At 49.0% G+C, this 15,188-nt stretch overlaps 6 protein-coding genes across 6 annotated transcripts; 4 read left to right on the top strand and 2 right to left on the bottom strand.

Annotated features, from left to right (window-relative positions):
* Window positions 1-58: 58 nt before the first annotated feature.
* Window positions 59-803, bottom strand: G6M90_00g027730 (uncharacterized protein; the record flags this gene model as incomplete). The annotated part of the gene is made up of 2 exons (XM_014684308.2): window positions 59-626; window positions 676-803. 2 exons carry the CDS (start codon window positions 801-803, stop codon window positions 59-61), a joined length of 696 nt encoding a protein of 231 aa, XP_014539794.2.
* Window positions 804-1,286: 483 nt separating this feature from the next.
* On the top strand, window positions 1,287-1,903 carry G6M90_00g027720 (uncharacterized protein; the record flags this gene model as incomplete). Its single annotated transcript, XM_014684309.1, has 2 exons — window positions 1,287-1,603; window positions 1,666-1,903. The coding sequence occupies 2 exons, from the start codon at window positions 1,287-1,289 to the stop codon at window positions 1,901-1,903; spliced, it is 555 nt and encodes a 184-aa protein (XP_014539795.1).
* Window positions 1,904-2,994: 1,091 nt separating this feature from the next.
* On the top strand, window positions 2,995-3,585 carry G6M90_00g027710 (uncharacterized protein; the record flags this gene model as incomplete). Its single annotated transcript, XM_014685895.2, has 1 exon — window positions 2,995-3,585. One exon carries the CDS (start codon window positions 2,995-2,997, stop codon window positions 3,583-3,585), a length of 591 nt encoding a protein of 196 aa, XP_014541381.1.
* A 3,147-nt stretch (window positions 3,586-6,732) lies between these two features.
* G6M90_00g027700 (uncharacterized protein) lies at window positions 6,733-8,109 on the top strand (the record flags this gene model as incomplete). Its single annotated transcript, XM_014685896.2, has 1 exon — window positions 6,733-8,109. The coding sequence occupies one exon, from the start codon at window positions 6,733-6,735 to the stop codon at window positions 8,107-8,109; it is 1,377 nt and encodes a 458-aa protein (XP_014541382.1).
* Window positions 8,110-9,527: 1,418 nt separating this feature from the next.
* Window positions 9,528-10,559, top strand: G6M90_00g027690 (uncharacterized protein; the record flags this gene model as incomplete). Its single annotated transcript, XM_014685897.1, has 4 exons — window positions 9,528-9,549; window positions 9,605-9,815; window positions 9,866-10,271; window positions 10,326-10,559. The coding sequence occupies 4 exons, from the start codon at window positions 9,528-9,530 to the stop codon at window positions 10,557-10,559; spliced, it is 873 nt and encodes a 290-aa protein (XP_014541383.1).
* A 1,840-nt stretch (window positions 10,560-12,399) lies between these two features.
* On the bottom strand, window positions 12,400-14,214 carry G6M90_00g027680 (uncharacterized protein; the record flags this gene model as incomplete). The annotated part of the gene is made up of 1 exon (XM_066129995.1): window positions 12,400-14,214. One exon carries the CDS (start codon window positions 14,212-14,214, stop codon window positions 12,400-12,402), a length of 1,815 nt encoding a protein of 604 aa, XP_065986065.1.
* Window positions 14,215-15,188: the final 974 nt, after the last annotated feature.

The following is a 15,188-nucleotide window of genomic DNA, read 5'->3' as shown; positions in this document are numbered from 1 at the left end:
CTAAACTAGCTCAACAACACGTCCGACCAGAGTCTAATATGCACAAGCTAAGATCCATTTATGCCTTCCCTGTTGCGCTCCCTGCTGCGCAACTAACCGTTACGGTCCGCAATAGTGTCGTCGTCAAAAATGTAGTCACCGCAGAGGTGACAAGAGGGGTGGTGACCTTGGAAGCGCCACTGTCAAAGACTGTGTCTGTTGTCACAGGCAAGGGAGATGTGGTTCTAACAGTTCTTCCGATCATATCGGACCGGGGGATCTCCACTCGAACGGAGTCAGCAGCCGGAGCCCGGGCGGCTGTTGTGTCCGTCCCCGTTGGATCCTTGTTCATCACTGTAGATGATGGTGTTGCCACCCCAGAAGTGACCCATGACTGGGACGGGAGTGTGACTGTGGGTGATGTCTCCTGTGATCTAGGGAAACTAGTCGTTGTCCAGGTAAAGACTGACACTGCAGTTTCGGTTGTTGTACGAGTGGACATGGTTTTGACAACAAGGACACTGGTTGTTCTGAGTACCTCGTTAATGCATCCAACTTGTGCCTCCCTATCAAGCTGCATGGTAGGATCAGATGTGCCATTCGTTATATTCGCCTGATAGCAGTATGGAGCCAGTCCGGCGCATTGCCTACCACAGTTAGTCGACCTGTTTGCAATGGAATGGTTATTGTGCTCACCAAAAGATATCTGCTTCCCCATTGGGGACCTCCGCAGGGGTGGTAAATTTTGCGATCAGTTGGCCTTCACATGGTGTGGTGGAGAAGTTGAAGCGCAGAGGGAGGAAAGAGGAATCGCCAAAACTCATGGTGGCTTGACATCTTGTGGACTGAGGAGCGTTAATGCTGTGTAGGCGGGTTAGCAAGTGTCCGCGTCATGGTCCTCGGGATGCAACTGACTGAGCCGACAAGACCGATTGTCCAGCCTCAAGGGAGACGACCGGGGAGGTGAGGCACATGCTATGGATTGCAGTGGCCGGCCATAGCAGGCACGCCAGAATCGAAAAGACGTCGTTGCGATACATTTCTTTGCCGTTAATTATTTCTAGTGATGCTGTTGGCTCGGAAGCAAGAGCAGTCAATCGGGCCATTTTGTACCCAAGAGACGTACCTATTTTTAAGTCCGTTTATATTTAATTGTATCCTGGTGTGATCTCTAGGATTGCCTTACTTTAACGGGCGCTTACCAGGAAATCTGTGCAATGTGTGTTTATTTAATTGCGGCCTTGCTCGGAGATGGCGCAAACGTCAGTCAACTCCTGTTTGTCCAACTCCTCTCATGCAACAGCATCATGTCTTACTTCACCTTCAATATGTCAGCGAGCACACAAGGGCCATCAACGCCCAAAAATCCACAGCGTAGCAGCGTATCCAATTCTGCTGTTCCACAGTTGGATCACGACTCGTCTACTCTCCCCATAAACTCATCAGCAACAATGCTCTGCGAGCCAACCGTTTCTGGGCAAACTGCACTTAATCCAGGGGCACAATGGTCTGGATTTAATAGTAGTTTGCTTCAAGTTGATGGGGCATTCAGTGGGAGTGCCTTGCCACCCTACGATCAATCTACATTACATGCCGCACTTACCACCAACGACGATTTGAGATGGTAGGTCCTTTCTAACGACATTGAGGATGGCGAACTCGCATGCTGACCTAGTCACCACTCAGGATGTTGATTGGGATGAACGAACGTATGGCCAACTTGGAGCAGACCGCAACTGCTGGAAATAGAACCATGGATCAGATGGGCAACCATGTTTCCGACATGCTTAGTCGCCTGGCAGTCATTGAAGGCATGATCAAGGTAGTTGAGGACCTGAAGCAAAGTCTTCGAGACTTTACCAGGGGATTGGTGCCACACATTCTTGGCGTAAATCTCGAGGAAGATCTTGAGAAACAGGGCTAATGCGCAACCAACGGACACACGGGTGGGGGTTGAGCGGGGCAAGTGACAGAGGCTGCATGAACGTTGGAAGGTAATCCGTGTACGATTTTAGTTTTTTGTGTGAGAAATTGATTTAAGCCGTCATACTACTTCAATGTCCATCTTGCCTGCATACGTGGCCATCCAAGTGCAAACGAATCGCCGCCGATTCACCATGGCTAACTACACGTCCAAAAAGCTCCCATCCCTGCTCGAGCAAGCCGACTTGAGCGAAAGAGGCATACACCACCCCATTGCCAATCGTCGTCTGGTCTTACCTGGCCAATCTGCCAAGAGCCAAGACACTGCCAATGCACTGAGAGGACAAGTATCTCAGCTTCAGAAACAAAACGCCGGCCTGTGTATATCTCTTCATGAGGCAGACAGCCAGAATATCGCGCTACAACAACAACTTTCTGCCTACAGGCAATACATAAAAAGGCAGGATGATGGGCTAGCCCACGTTATCAAATACCATTTGCTCTGCGTTCTAGGGTTATCGAGAGACTGTGGTGGAGGCCACCTGGGACGCAACTGCAGCGGAAGACGCCGTGCAAAGCGAGATGAGAGGCGCAAGGGGGTCGGTCTCCTCCGCAATTTTAGCCTGTCTAGGGATGATTATTTCTCCAGTTTAAAATAAATACACGACGTTGTCCTTATACTATTGATCCCGGACACGCGCAAGCGCCCAGGTGCCGAATGCGACTGGACATGCAAGTGCACGCCCGAGAAACCAGCACTGCCCATATCCCCAACCCGCCGCCCACACCCCCAAAATCTCGAGTGAAGGATGCAACATTGGCGCAAGAGAACCGGCCGACATCACGGCGGTAAGCCGTAAAAGAGTGGAGACGGCCCGGGGCCTTGCAAGCTGGTAAATCGAGAAGCGGATGAGCGTGGGACCATTAGATCAGGTCCTAAACCTCGTCCCGCACTTGAAGGCCAAAATGACAGATTTAAAGTAAAGATACTCCGTAGATCTTGAAGATCGTTAGCCGCCGAAGTTCGTTGAGGCGAGATATATATACCAGTGCAAAGAATCATAATCAACGGAAACTACCATAAACGACAATATGGCACCAATTACCTGCAAAGTTGTCGACGCCAACAACCGTGGACGGCCTGGAGTCTATGTGGTTCTGGAGTGCAAAGACCAACTGCACCGTGGCATCGCGACGCTGGAATCACTGACTGATGAAGATGGCGGAATCAGTCTGTGGTTCCCAACACCCTCACCCGGGCGAACAGACGATGTGGAGCCACAGATCGTTGACAGCAGCAATATTCCTAGAGTCTCTTTGACTTTCTTCCCTCATACCGTGCCGTCAACATGCCCAGGCCCGTTCTTGTCTATCCACACGGACTTGTACCTCCAGGGGGATGAGTGCCACGGAATTACCCTGTACCTTGACCCTCATCCACGACTAGAGCACTCCCCTGTCCCGGTAGCCAGCCCGCTCAACAGGTTCGCTGCCGCAGCTGTGAGCACGCAAGAGCCGCAGCGAGACCTGTCAACCCCTTCCCCGTTGCTGCTGCCTCCACCAGTCAGCCAGAACAGCCGACCATCGCCGATGCTTCTGAATGGTATGCACTGCCACAATGGGAGTCGGGGTCAGAAACGGAAGGCGGAAGACTATCCGCAATCACCAAACAAGAGGCGCTGATTCGGGTGGCGGAGGTGGGACAGGGGGATTCGTGAAGAGAACTTCGCCTTCTTATTGGAGACATTACGAAAGCAAATTGTCGATTCTGCAATAGTTCAACACTAGGGCACGGGATGTATATGGCACTTGAATAATAAAAACTGGGGCTTTCAGGAGATGTGCACATGTGGCCTGTTTTTTGTGAAGGAAGCCTGTTGGCCAAATGAAGACGACGACTGGCGTGGCTGTGACTATCGCTTTTAGTTGGTTACCGACGGTACGGTCCGCACTATGTGGGCCCCAATGACAGACAATGAGGCCTACGCTAGTAAGCCTCACAATGGCAGACGCCAACCCTACCGTTCATGCTTCAGGTGCTTCAGTATGTGGAGTTGACTCCCCCACGTCTTTCCTCCATGGCCAGATGCACGTCCCACCTTCCGCCCAACCTGTGCGATTTACCCTGGCTGGCAGGCTGCACGGGCCGTCACAATCACAAAATGGTGACACTGACTACTAAGCGAAGGGCAGCCTAAATAATGTCCGTATAGCTCGGCGTTCGGCATTCTTCATCTATTCCGAGAAGATCCAGTGACTCGTAGGTCGAACCTCTCTAAGAATCATTATCTGGACATGTACATTGAAGTTATCCCAAACTGTTTTGCGGTTGATCAAGAGTCGGCAGACTTGGTCGTTCAGCTCAACCTTTAGTCTCTTAAAGTCACTCTCATCAACAGTAACTCCCCTAATACAAAAACCAGGTCCAGTGAATGAAATTCTTACACCAGATGCGTCACCCGCTCCAGGTAGTTCGCTCATGAGCTCTGAGAGCGACGTGACTTTAAACTTATGTGGAGGCTCCCACGTTTTATAGCTCATGTACCCATTGAAGTCTTCTCCTAGGCTATATTTGAACTGGAAACTGCCAATGTGGCAGGTATTTGTCATATAGTCAGTAATGATATCCTGTTGGATTATGCTATTAGCATTGTTGTTTGTCAAGAGTGTTTCGAGACTGAAGCCGTCTCTAACATCGCGACTTCGACAAGAAGGCGTCCGCCTCCAGCGCCGAATTTCCTCAGCAAGGCGAAAAAAAAGATACCCAACAAGTGTCTGGATTCTACCTGACGTGTTAACTAGAGTCGTAATTAATGAGATACAATAAAGAGCTTACTTCTGGAGATTGGCGGCATACACAAGGCCAGCGTCTCCAGTTGCTGGCCAATAAATATCGCCGCGTCCGAGTAGGTTTAAAAAATGCCGTGAAAGCCCATGATAAACCTCAAGCGTAGCATCGTAAGATGGACAATACGTGAATTTCATAGGATTTATGGCTTTCAAAAAGACCAGTATGTCATGGACGAAGATCGTTGTCTGGGGGTGACCGAAGTCACCATACCCGAGCTGAGCAAGGAGCTGGCGAAAAGTGGGCAACGCAACGGGCATTGTGAGGAGTGAAAGTTAATTTTAAGATGCGCCGCTTGAAACACAAGCAAAGGGCTGCGGCGCTTTTTATGCAGCTCGGATTGGGGTATACGCACGACATGGTGGCAATGACAACCGAGAAAAACTGTGGTGGGCTGAAAGCGCCTAGATCTGCCAGTTGCCAACACTGGTCCAACACAATGTGGAAAGGTTGCCTAGATTGCCGCAAGCTCTCTTCGATTAAATAGAGCTACTCTACAAAGAGGCACAATGTCCCATCGTACAACGGCAACATAGATGCCACCCAGGATACATTGCAATCATGACTCTCGTCAAGCTTTCAGTTGCCTTTGCGTGCGCTTATGCCGTCACCAAACTGTAGGGTAACCAGTAAGTCTCGTCAGTATTACATTTACTAAAGCCACAAAATGGACTAGACCGGATTGAATCATCTCGCAACCGTCGGTCTTCACGCCAAAGTGACGACTTTCGAACCAAGAGTCGCCGGGGAAGGCGGGGGCGGACTCACAGAAGATCACACCCTAAGCCTAGGTCTCGGTCGCCGTATGGCTACTGCAGGGCATCTTGTCGTCTAGCTAGTCTATTTACTAGGTACACATCAGACCATTCTCAGCTAGTGTTAGTTATAGAAAAAATAATGACATATCAATTTGCCTGCATCTGCGCAAACCCCAACATCCTTGTAACCGGCCGCCGACTCGCGGCTCATTGGTGAAGCCAGCTGCCAGTCGCCAACGCGTTTGAGAAAATTGGTGCTGCCAGTAACGCTGGCCACATCTTCTAGTACCAGGTACTCATTCCGTATCGTTTACCAGCACCCGATGGCTTTCAAGAGCCGTGTTATTAGTAACTTTTAGTTAGCAAACCACTACTACTGGCAGCCGACCGATGAATGTTACCGATAACTCGCTGATACCAGTAGCATTCTGAAGCAAGCTACCAGCACCCTTTGAGTGGTGGTAACCTTGCAAGCGAGGCTACCGGCACCACCTCCTGGATCATACCAGCAACTTCCCTAATTGTTTAAAGCCCATGTGAAAACTTAGGGGATAAGCCCCCGAAAGCGTAGCGTCCCATTACACCTAGGATTACCGTGCATGTCCGCTGTTCCACCCATAACGGTCAACCGGCGTCGAGTTGCGCCCACGCTCACCGCCAGGACGAGATCAAATTGCCTCTCCATGCAATTCCTAATTTCTTAGAGAGAATTTGTACCTTATTACGAAATTGCAATTTTACTAATCTAAGCAGGGTCTTCTCACAGCCATTGCGAGACCGAAATATTAGCAATCTTCCAATGCCGGAAGCCTGCAGGTGTGCTAAGCGCTCAAAAACTAACTACTCAATGCTGTTTGCCGAATTATGAGGAATAAGAAATGTGGTCGGTTGAAGACAGCCGCTGTGACTAAAGATAGTGGTGCTCTCGCGCCCTCAGCTAGCGCTTTGAGACGGCCCAGCCTAGTATGACCAGAACTAGATTTAGTACCAGACTGTTGAGCAAGAGAGGCATCAAGGCATTCAGCTGCGAAACACGTACAAACGTGAGATCAAGTCGAATGATAAACCTGCTCTTTTTATTAGACATATCAGAGCATGTAACTATTTAAAGGTGCTAAGGCTCAAGTGAGAGGGCTATTTTTTTTTTTCAGCATCTCGACCATCTTCTGTACCAACGCCACACATCTAGAACACTGCCAAACTCTTTTCCCACCTTCCCTCAAGATGTCTTTCGCAGAAAAATCTACAGCCCTTCAAAACGTCATGAAAAATCTCGATATAGGAGATGCCTGTGTCTTGAGAAAAGCTTTTTCCTACAGCCCGATACTCAAACAGTGCTACGAGTCGCGAGCTGATCCCGTTGGGTATTTGTCGCGAACGTTCCGGTACCCACTGACATTATTGTCCGCCATGTTTGATTCGGGCTGTGTTATCACTGGTCCGCGCGCTTTGGGGTTCTTCCTCCCATCGTCAAGTGAAGACTCGGCATGGACTTTCTTCGTTCCCGGATACAAGGAATCAGTATTAGACATGGTCAATGTGTTGGAAATTTGCGGGGTCTCGTGGCAGCTTGATGCAGCTGAAGTGGCAAGATCGCTTCGCCCACTTGGAACGGCCTCCATCTCAAGTGCGGATCTCGAGTGTCTCAACTCAAGGGCAGAATCCCTTGAACCAGCCGCAGCGGAAAATTTACTCGGAACAGAGCTCTACGGCAGATTAAAGGCATACAAGGAGATGAACTGCGGCAACAGGCTCAATTCGGACGCCTGCCATTTATCTGATCTGGAAAAGCCGACCTTGGGCATTGCTTCAGAAGAGTCAGCTTTTCCGCATAGTCAGGACACAAGCAGCGCGAGAGAAGCACTCAGTGTTCTTCAAGGATACATACAAACCAGTTCAGGGTCTCAGGGCGTCGAACTAATTATCGGCTCTTCTTATTCAGGCATCAACAGCTGCATGAGCTTTATCAAAGACTTTTACGCCAGCCATGTTCAGTGCTTCATCAGTGGATGGTGCGCGGGCCACATGTACTACACCCAGTCTAAGGACAAACACTCATCTATGTGGAGACCATGGCCGGGCCAGAAATACAAGAACGCCCACCTTGACGTGAAGAAATACAGACATCAAGGGTTTACTTTCCATCGGGCCAAACGCGGAGGGCCAGTTACGCGATCACTCAGAGACTCCCAGTCCTTCCTGCTTGATTATGGGGCCCTGTATCGGTCCTTCATTCGGCCATCGCACCACGCACTGCTTGACGCCTGGCTGGCAGAAAGACGAGATAATATTGATGGAATATCCTGGACAGAATTTGACGGTCGCATTTTCTCAGTACATGATACATTCGAGTCTTGTTATCGACAGTCCCGAATGACATTCGCCTCACATAGCGTGGATCTTCCCCTAAACAGGCTCCGGCGCCTTAGCAACCTCGTTGCGTTGAACTTGACGGAGCCGGATGCGCTGAGAGCCGAGTCGTTCCGGAGCTCGATTGGTCCACCTGCAGTTGGCCAGAAATGGCAACTTGGCGCTCTGGCTCGAACTGGAAAGGTGTTTAACAACCTTCGCGACGCCACACCCTGGTCCTGGGCCTTGTAAGCTATAGAATGATTAATAGATTGCCACTTGAGTTTGTAATGCATTTGCATGCGTCGTTATTAATGTGATGTGATCGAAGCACTCGAGTTGGGGAGTCCTTCAGCCAGCCGCTGGGTGCATAAACGAGGAGCAAGTACCTAGGTAGGTAACAGCTAGGCAACTCTATCACAGCTTGTCTCCACTTTAAAATCAAGCACCCCAGCAGCAAAGTTTCCCAACAGCACTTGCCGTGCCGTGTTACCCCCCAACCCATGTTCACCAGAGTAACCTATTTGGAAAATTTCACCCTTGTCTCCACCCTTTCGTGGATTATGGGCGCCTAGCTTCATGCCGTCCGTAGGAATCACAATACTGGGCGGGTGTTGTATCCGGCGAAAATAGCGGGGCTTCGGGGTTCATCACAAAAAAAAAAAGCCGGGGCATCACCTTCTCTTTGCCCCGATATGGGGCCGTCCGGAAACTGAAGCCGACGGGGCCCATCGGCCGATCAAAGATAACGCCGGTTCCATAAATATAAATACAGTATGTAATGCCTTGTGAATAGGGAAGCCATACAATGCAAAGTCACACCTCACCTCATTCTACGATGGATCATTCAGAAGCTCAGAGTCATGGTGTCAAAGCACCACTCACATCCCTACAAGAGCGCAATGCGCTGGGCTCAGAGATCATGCATTTACGCTCCATAACGCAGTATGAAACACGGCTGTTTAATTTGACAAGAGAGAATTGCAGATTGCAGACTGAAATTCAGCATTTGCATTACGTCAGGAGTCTCGAGAAACAAAATGCTGAGAAGCAGATACAAAAGCTGTCTGCCGAACTTCTTGCTTTGAAGCACCTGGTGAGTGTCAAGTGACTACGTGATTGCGTACGGGGGAGACTAAACTTACTGTTGTACCTAGAAGCCTCTGAGTATGTCTCGACGTACTGTCAAAGTGCGAAACCGTCAAAATCTCCAGCACGGAGATTCGGCCGGGCTTGGGGAAACTGAATCAGATAATACACTGAATGTAGATAGTACCTATTAGAGTGGTACCATAAGTTAGACAGTTTAAGAGCGCCCCAGAGGGTGTAACAACCAATCCAATTCAGTGTCCAAATGCAGTAATGTGACCTGCGCGATTTGTGGCATAAACATGCCTTGCTGCTCTGAAAGAGGATAAGGTCGTATGCACCTAGGCGCCAACAAAGTCCCGGGCGGTATCTGCGCAGACTAAAATCACGTTGGACGAGCTACATAGGATAAACCGAGGATGAATGAGGAAAGCCGGGGTTTATGACCTGGGCTTATATAAGTCCCGGCTTCCTCTTCTACACCTCAGACAACTTCCTGTCTTCCCAAGTTCCTCTTGCCACTTAAGACATATTCATCAAATCAAAGAAACCTTAGCATTCAGTTCTGCCTAGACGCCATCATGAAAAAGCAGCCGGCCTCTCGTAAGCGTCAGGCTGCTGTCCCCCTCACATAGCTTGTACTGATCTTCATACATAGTCAACGAAGTGTCCAGAGTGGACCTTGACCGAAGATTCGATCTCGCTCATGTTATCGATGCGCTTACTTGGGGGGTCTCTGCCGGTGTCTCTATTTACTACACGGTCCGCGCACCCCGAGATGGTCCCACCATCGGGGCGCGCATTTGGGACCAGAATTTTCAGTATGAGACGGGCCTGACCATTGATCCAAACATGGTCATTGCCTACTGGTTAGTATCGAGCATCAAACAGACTGATCCGCAGCTAAATCACCTATTAGGGTAGGAATGCATGCCGCGCTCTTTGTGCACATGCTGGCCAATATTTTCGCGGCCTCTAACGACATCAGCTACATCACAATCAGCAATCATTTCAGCATCAACAATTTACTTCACGTTGTTTTTCTGGTCTTGTTTGTACGCTCTGCCTTTGGCTGGGCCGAGTGTATCTTGATTCTCAATTTCGTCAACCTCTCTGTGCTTTACTTTAAGCATAGCAAGCTTTCACACTTCACTCGCATTTCAGTTATCTGCGGCCCTCTTGCCTGGAATTTTATTGCCATCCTTTGGAACTGGGCAATTGCCGTAACAGCTGGAATCGGCTACAACGACACTATCGAGGGCTTTGGTCTCTTTTTCGTCTGGGCAATTCTCGGGTATGGAGTGTTTTCCCTCCTTGTCTTCCAAGTAAGTTGAACTCCAATAACTAGAGCATATTTCCAGTTCTGACTCTGCCTATAGGACCTTGCAATGGCTTTCTTGCTGGCGTACCTCTGCGCCAGTATCGCCGTCGCGCAGCATTTTCTCCAACGCAGTGATCGAATGTGGATTCCGCCTGTCGTGATTGCAAGTCTTCTGGTGGTAATGATGTGTGCCGTCGCCGCTCGGTGCCTCTGGAATTTACGAGCGGTACGTCGGAAGAAAGTGAACGAGTCTGTGTACGCTGAATTCGATGAGCGTAAGGAATCATGCTAAGCTCTCATTGATGTATGGTTTACGCTACAGTCCACAGGTGGAATGGGTTTGATCTCGACGCAAGATTCTGATAATTCGAATCGGACTTTCTGATAGCATACTTAGCCGTCAAGGGTGATCTAAGTACAATGACACAACTAAGCTAATGGATATCCGAGCTATAACTTTCAACTTCCCTAAAACAGAAACCCTATTCAAATTAGCTATCTCAGAGAAACTAGTTGGACATTTGAGCATTGAGTTTTATTTTTGTCTTTCTAATGCTCTTCGTTCCTCGACCATTTTGCGCCAAACTATCTCTCTTCCTTGCAGAACATCCCATTGGAAGTAATACATTCTCTCAGTTCCCGGTAATCACATTGTAGTGTAAGGGAACGGCCCCACATCAGGACTTACATAGCTCGAGTCTGAACTTCCTTGGGAAGCTCTTACTTTCCTTGTGAACAATCGCTTTATCCAAGTCGCACTTGACCTTGCTCGTGCCCTTGTACCGTCACATGTAGGTGGTTAGCTGATAACGCATTTATAGGTAGAGAGAAGGATTTACCTTTTGTGCCCATCGCTCCTTCATGGAGTTCGAGCTAGTAGAGTCCGTGCCATATGTAGCACACTACCATGTTGCCCAGCAAAGAATATGTCTGAATCGTCAGTCGCAAGCTTGACAGTTGCCACCACGACAAAGTTGTTATCACAATATTTGTCAACCTAATCCGCCTCTTATGTTTCGTAGCACGTGTGTAATTTTATTCTTCTATCTATCGTTCGTAGAATGTTCACGATATGTGAGTTCAATCAGTGGCTTGACAATACACTGAGTATAAAATCGCGCCTATCCCCGCAGTTTGCATTTGCAAGACGGTGGCAAAATCCATAACCCAGTTCGCCTGACCCAGAATCTGAGATTTTTTTTTGCGTTTCCGATAATATCGCGGCAGAGTTCCGAGAAATTTGCTCAAAACTGGTCGATAGTTATCGGATAATGCCTCTGTAGACCGAAGTCGCAGAGCTTGGTGTAATGGCTGGATGTTATAGCGTTGGCTATTATGACTAAACTTAGCTGAAAGTTAAATTTGGACGAAAGGATGTTTTTTGGTATTAAGTAGAGGGCTGTAGACTTTATCTGTAGCACGACCACGAATAATAATAATTTTTGTAAAACAAGCTTAGTTAACAATGAGTCTCATAACGTGACAATAGTGGATTCACCATGCGTTGGGAACAGGCGAAGTTTGGCCCAGAATTACTGACCCACAGCAGCGATGCAAATTGGACCATGGAGTGCAATCTGTCACGTTATGAGACTTATGTTAACTAAGCTTCTTGATAAAATCATTCTTCTTGTTGATGCGAGTGCTGTAGACTCTGTCTGTAGCTCTCTTTTTAATACCAAAAAAACTTCTTTTTGTCCGAATTTAATTTTTGGCTAAGTTTAGTCATGATAGCCGACACTATGACAACCAGTCATTACACTAAGCTCTGCGACTTCAGTCTACAGAGGCATTATCCGACATAATCGGCCGTGGCCGGCCAACTTGAACATCGCAGTCAGCATCGTCTGGAAGTTAATCGTCCCCAAAATTGAAGGACGCAAGGCTGAGAGCAGGAAGATGTCGTTGCAGCAATATTAAGGAGCTACTGGATTGTGTCTGAGTCCGAGTCGTGCCTTGAGATCCAAGAAGTTGTATTCCAGCCAGTGCATGGTCAGCCGCCTTTCAATTTAGCGAATAGCCAGTTGTTGCTCGCCACTCTTTGTCAATTCCTTATATGAGCAAATTTGAGCCCTAGGCAAACACCTAAAAGAAGCTAGTGGTGGATGTCATGCACTCTGGCTACAACATGTTCAAATTGTGTTACATCTTGTCGTTATGCCCCGGCATATCCATGGTCCAATCTGTCGGTTTGTGGTCGATTTTCCATCACCCTCTGGTGCGGCACTTTCTTCCTCCGAGCTCCACCCCCCGCTAATCCATTCATGCTCTCTGATAGCTCGTTCGGCGACGGGAAACCCGTCCGCTTCGCGAAGCCACTTAAACATGTTTCGCGTCATAGACTCTGAACAGTCCCTGTCACGGTCAAGGTTGTCATAGTGAATGGTAGTATGGCCAGCAACAGCATCATCTACCTTCGAGCTGGGTGTAAAAGAGCTTTCAATTGGGTCTTGGGCAATCTTAGTGTTGTTCCTACAGTTCCATGCCCAACCGGCATATCTTAAGCCGTGATAGCCGGGGCAGGAGACGTGCATTTGCACCTCGAGAATGCAGTCTTTAAGGGCAATGGAGCCAAATGGCGTGAACGGGACGAGAGGGGGATTGCTGTGATGGTCAGCCTGCGATAGGAACATTAATCGAGCCTCGTCCGACCGCTGCACCGTTGTCGCATTTGAAGCAGTGCGCGACACAGGTTTCTGGATGAAAGAAACATAGCTGTTTGTCCAGGCCGCAGAATGTAGATCAATCTGAAACGCAACAGGGCGAGCCCATTTCATGATGTAGTGCTGGACGTTCATAAGTATGCCCCCTAACCACAGAAAATTCAAGTTGGGAGCTCGGCACATAAGCATTTGCGCCAGAATATGCGGCTCTTTGGCGACTTGTGTGTCAAGAATTGCAAAAGCGCCTTGAATCCAAGCGCCACAGACATTGCACGGGATGTCCGGTTCAATAAACGTGCTGCACAAGAGCGAGATTACTCCTGTAGTATTGCAGCTAAGGGCGAGCAATCTATCCAACTGACAGTTGTTGCTCCCCCATGGCGGAAGGTACTGTTCCACGGAAGGTTTCGACCGTTGCATGCGGGGAAGATGCATACGGGGCCAGCGAACCTGCTTCGAAATGCGGTGGCGTGTCGGCAGCAGGAGTGCGGCAGCAAATGCCGCTCGACTTTGGTTCTGAAGTCCATGGTAGATTGCGTAGTCAAGGACGTAAGCCATTGCAGTGGAGAAAGATGCCGAAAAATGCCACTCCAGAGGCGAGGGTACGGCGTTATAACGTAGAGCCAACGTCCTGCAAGACTCCAGTTTTACAGACCACGGCGACTTTAAGACCCTGCCGTTGTGAAAAATGCAAGCGCCCCAGCCTTCTTCGGGAGCAAGAATGGCCGCCCACCACCGCGCTGCTTCATATGTAATGTCACCAAGGTCCACGATTAAATCGCCGTCGCCGTTGCGGGCGTTGTCACGGCTGTCGCGCGTAGCCACGCTTTCGGTATATGACATAGTTGATGCCCCGGGAATGATCTCCGTCCATCGTGCAGATAGTACATAGGCCCAGGCGAGGGTGAGAACCAACATATGCTTGGATTCCTCATCGAAGAGATTCGGGCTGTCAATTAGGCGACTCGATTGAAGAGAAATGGCGGTTGGGCAGGCTATCGTAACTCCAAAGGTAAGTCCTATCTGCAAGGGGGGTAGGTTGCAACTGCCATTGCTGGTTTCCCAAGTAGATGTTCCCGTCGCATATAGGACGGTAGAGGAATTGCGATCGAGCTCTAGCTGTGGCGGAAAATAGGGATGCTGGGGAAACGCATTTTCAATGTCTAAGCTGGTTGCATCCAAAGGAGATGTGTCTGAGCTTGAGCAAAGGCTATGCCACAACCGGTAGCCTGCTTCATAATAAAACTTGTATGTTTCGTTGTCTGGTCGAAGGGCATCTGCCATCCTCTAGGTAGTAGGTTGGCAACGATGACTTGAGGGTGCTCAAGGCCATCGAGGAAGTTTGACGTGAAAATGGTGGTGCTACTTTTCGGGTATCCTGTGATCATGCTGAATGGAGGAATGGAGAGCCTTAAATACAGTCTCTAGCTCGCTCGGCCTGATTTATCAGGCAGCAAACCTGTCAACCCAACTAATGGTGTCACCACCGCGTCGCTGCACAGACAATATCGCGCCAGCTGTCTCGATAATAAACTTACTAACGTCATCGGTCCCCATTCACGGTCAAAACCAGCCCTCTATCGACAGCTTCTGATGATATTGCCACCGTTAATACCGCTGTAAGCGACCGTGTGAGCAGAGCAATGGTTCAATCACGTTGTCTTGAGACCTGCTCATTGTCTTCCCGCGCAAGCTGCTTGTCAGACAAGTGAGGGTCACAAAAGATCGAGTATAATGGCGCCGTATGAGAATTATCTGAAGAACAAATGAAAGATAGAAATGAACGCGGTATTTATCTTGTGAAGGAACCATGTCTGATACAATCCTAAGACTAGGAGGAGTCGTTGCTGATACCTACAATGCCGCGTCGCGGCATCGTAAGAAGCAACGACTTACCCCATTTTGAGGTTCTGATATCTGACACTGCTTGATGGCTTTCCCAACAGCCTACTAATCTTGTTATTGCATTACTAGCCGACAAATCTTGCTCGTGACCGGCAATACATCTGTTACCTCCCAGAAAACTGATAGACCAACTCAGTACTCTACACCGTATTGTACGATAACAAGATTGCCTTCATCATCCTTAGCGATAACAGGACAGCTACTATAGTCCACATCCTTGCTCTCCCGTCCATGCTCAGGACACGGCCTGCAAACTACCCATCCGGTCCAATTCTCGTCAACAGTGCCATCCATATGGATAAGGGTGTGAACTGTGCTGCCACAAACTTTGATCTTTCTGCGGCATCGTCGTG

The sequence above is a fragment of the Metarhizium brunneum genome, chromosome 1 (genome assembly GCF_013426205.1).
Source record: "Metarhizium brunneum chromosome 1, complete sequence".
Lineage (NCBI taxonomy): Eukaryota > Fungi > Ascomycota > Sordariomycetes > Hypocreales > Clavicipitaceae > Metarhizium > Metarhizium brunneum.
This window is presented reverse-complemented; position numbering and strand designations above follow the sequence as displayed.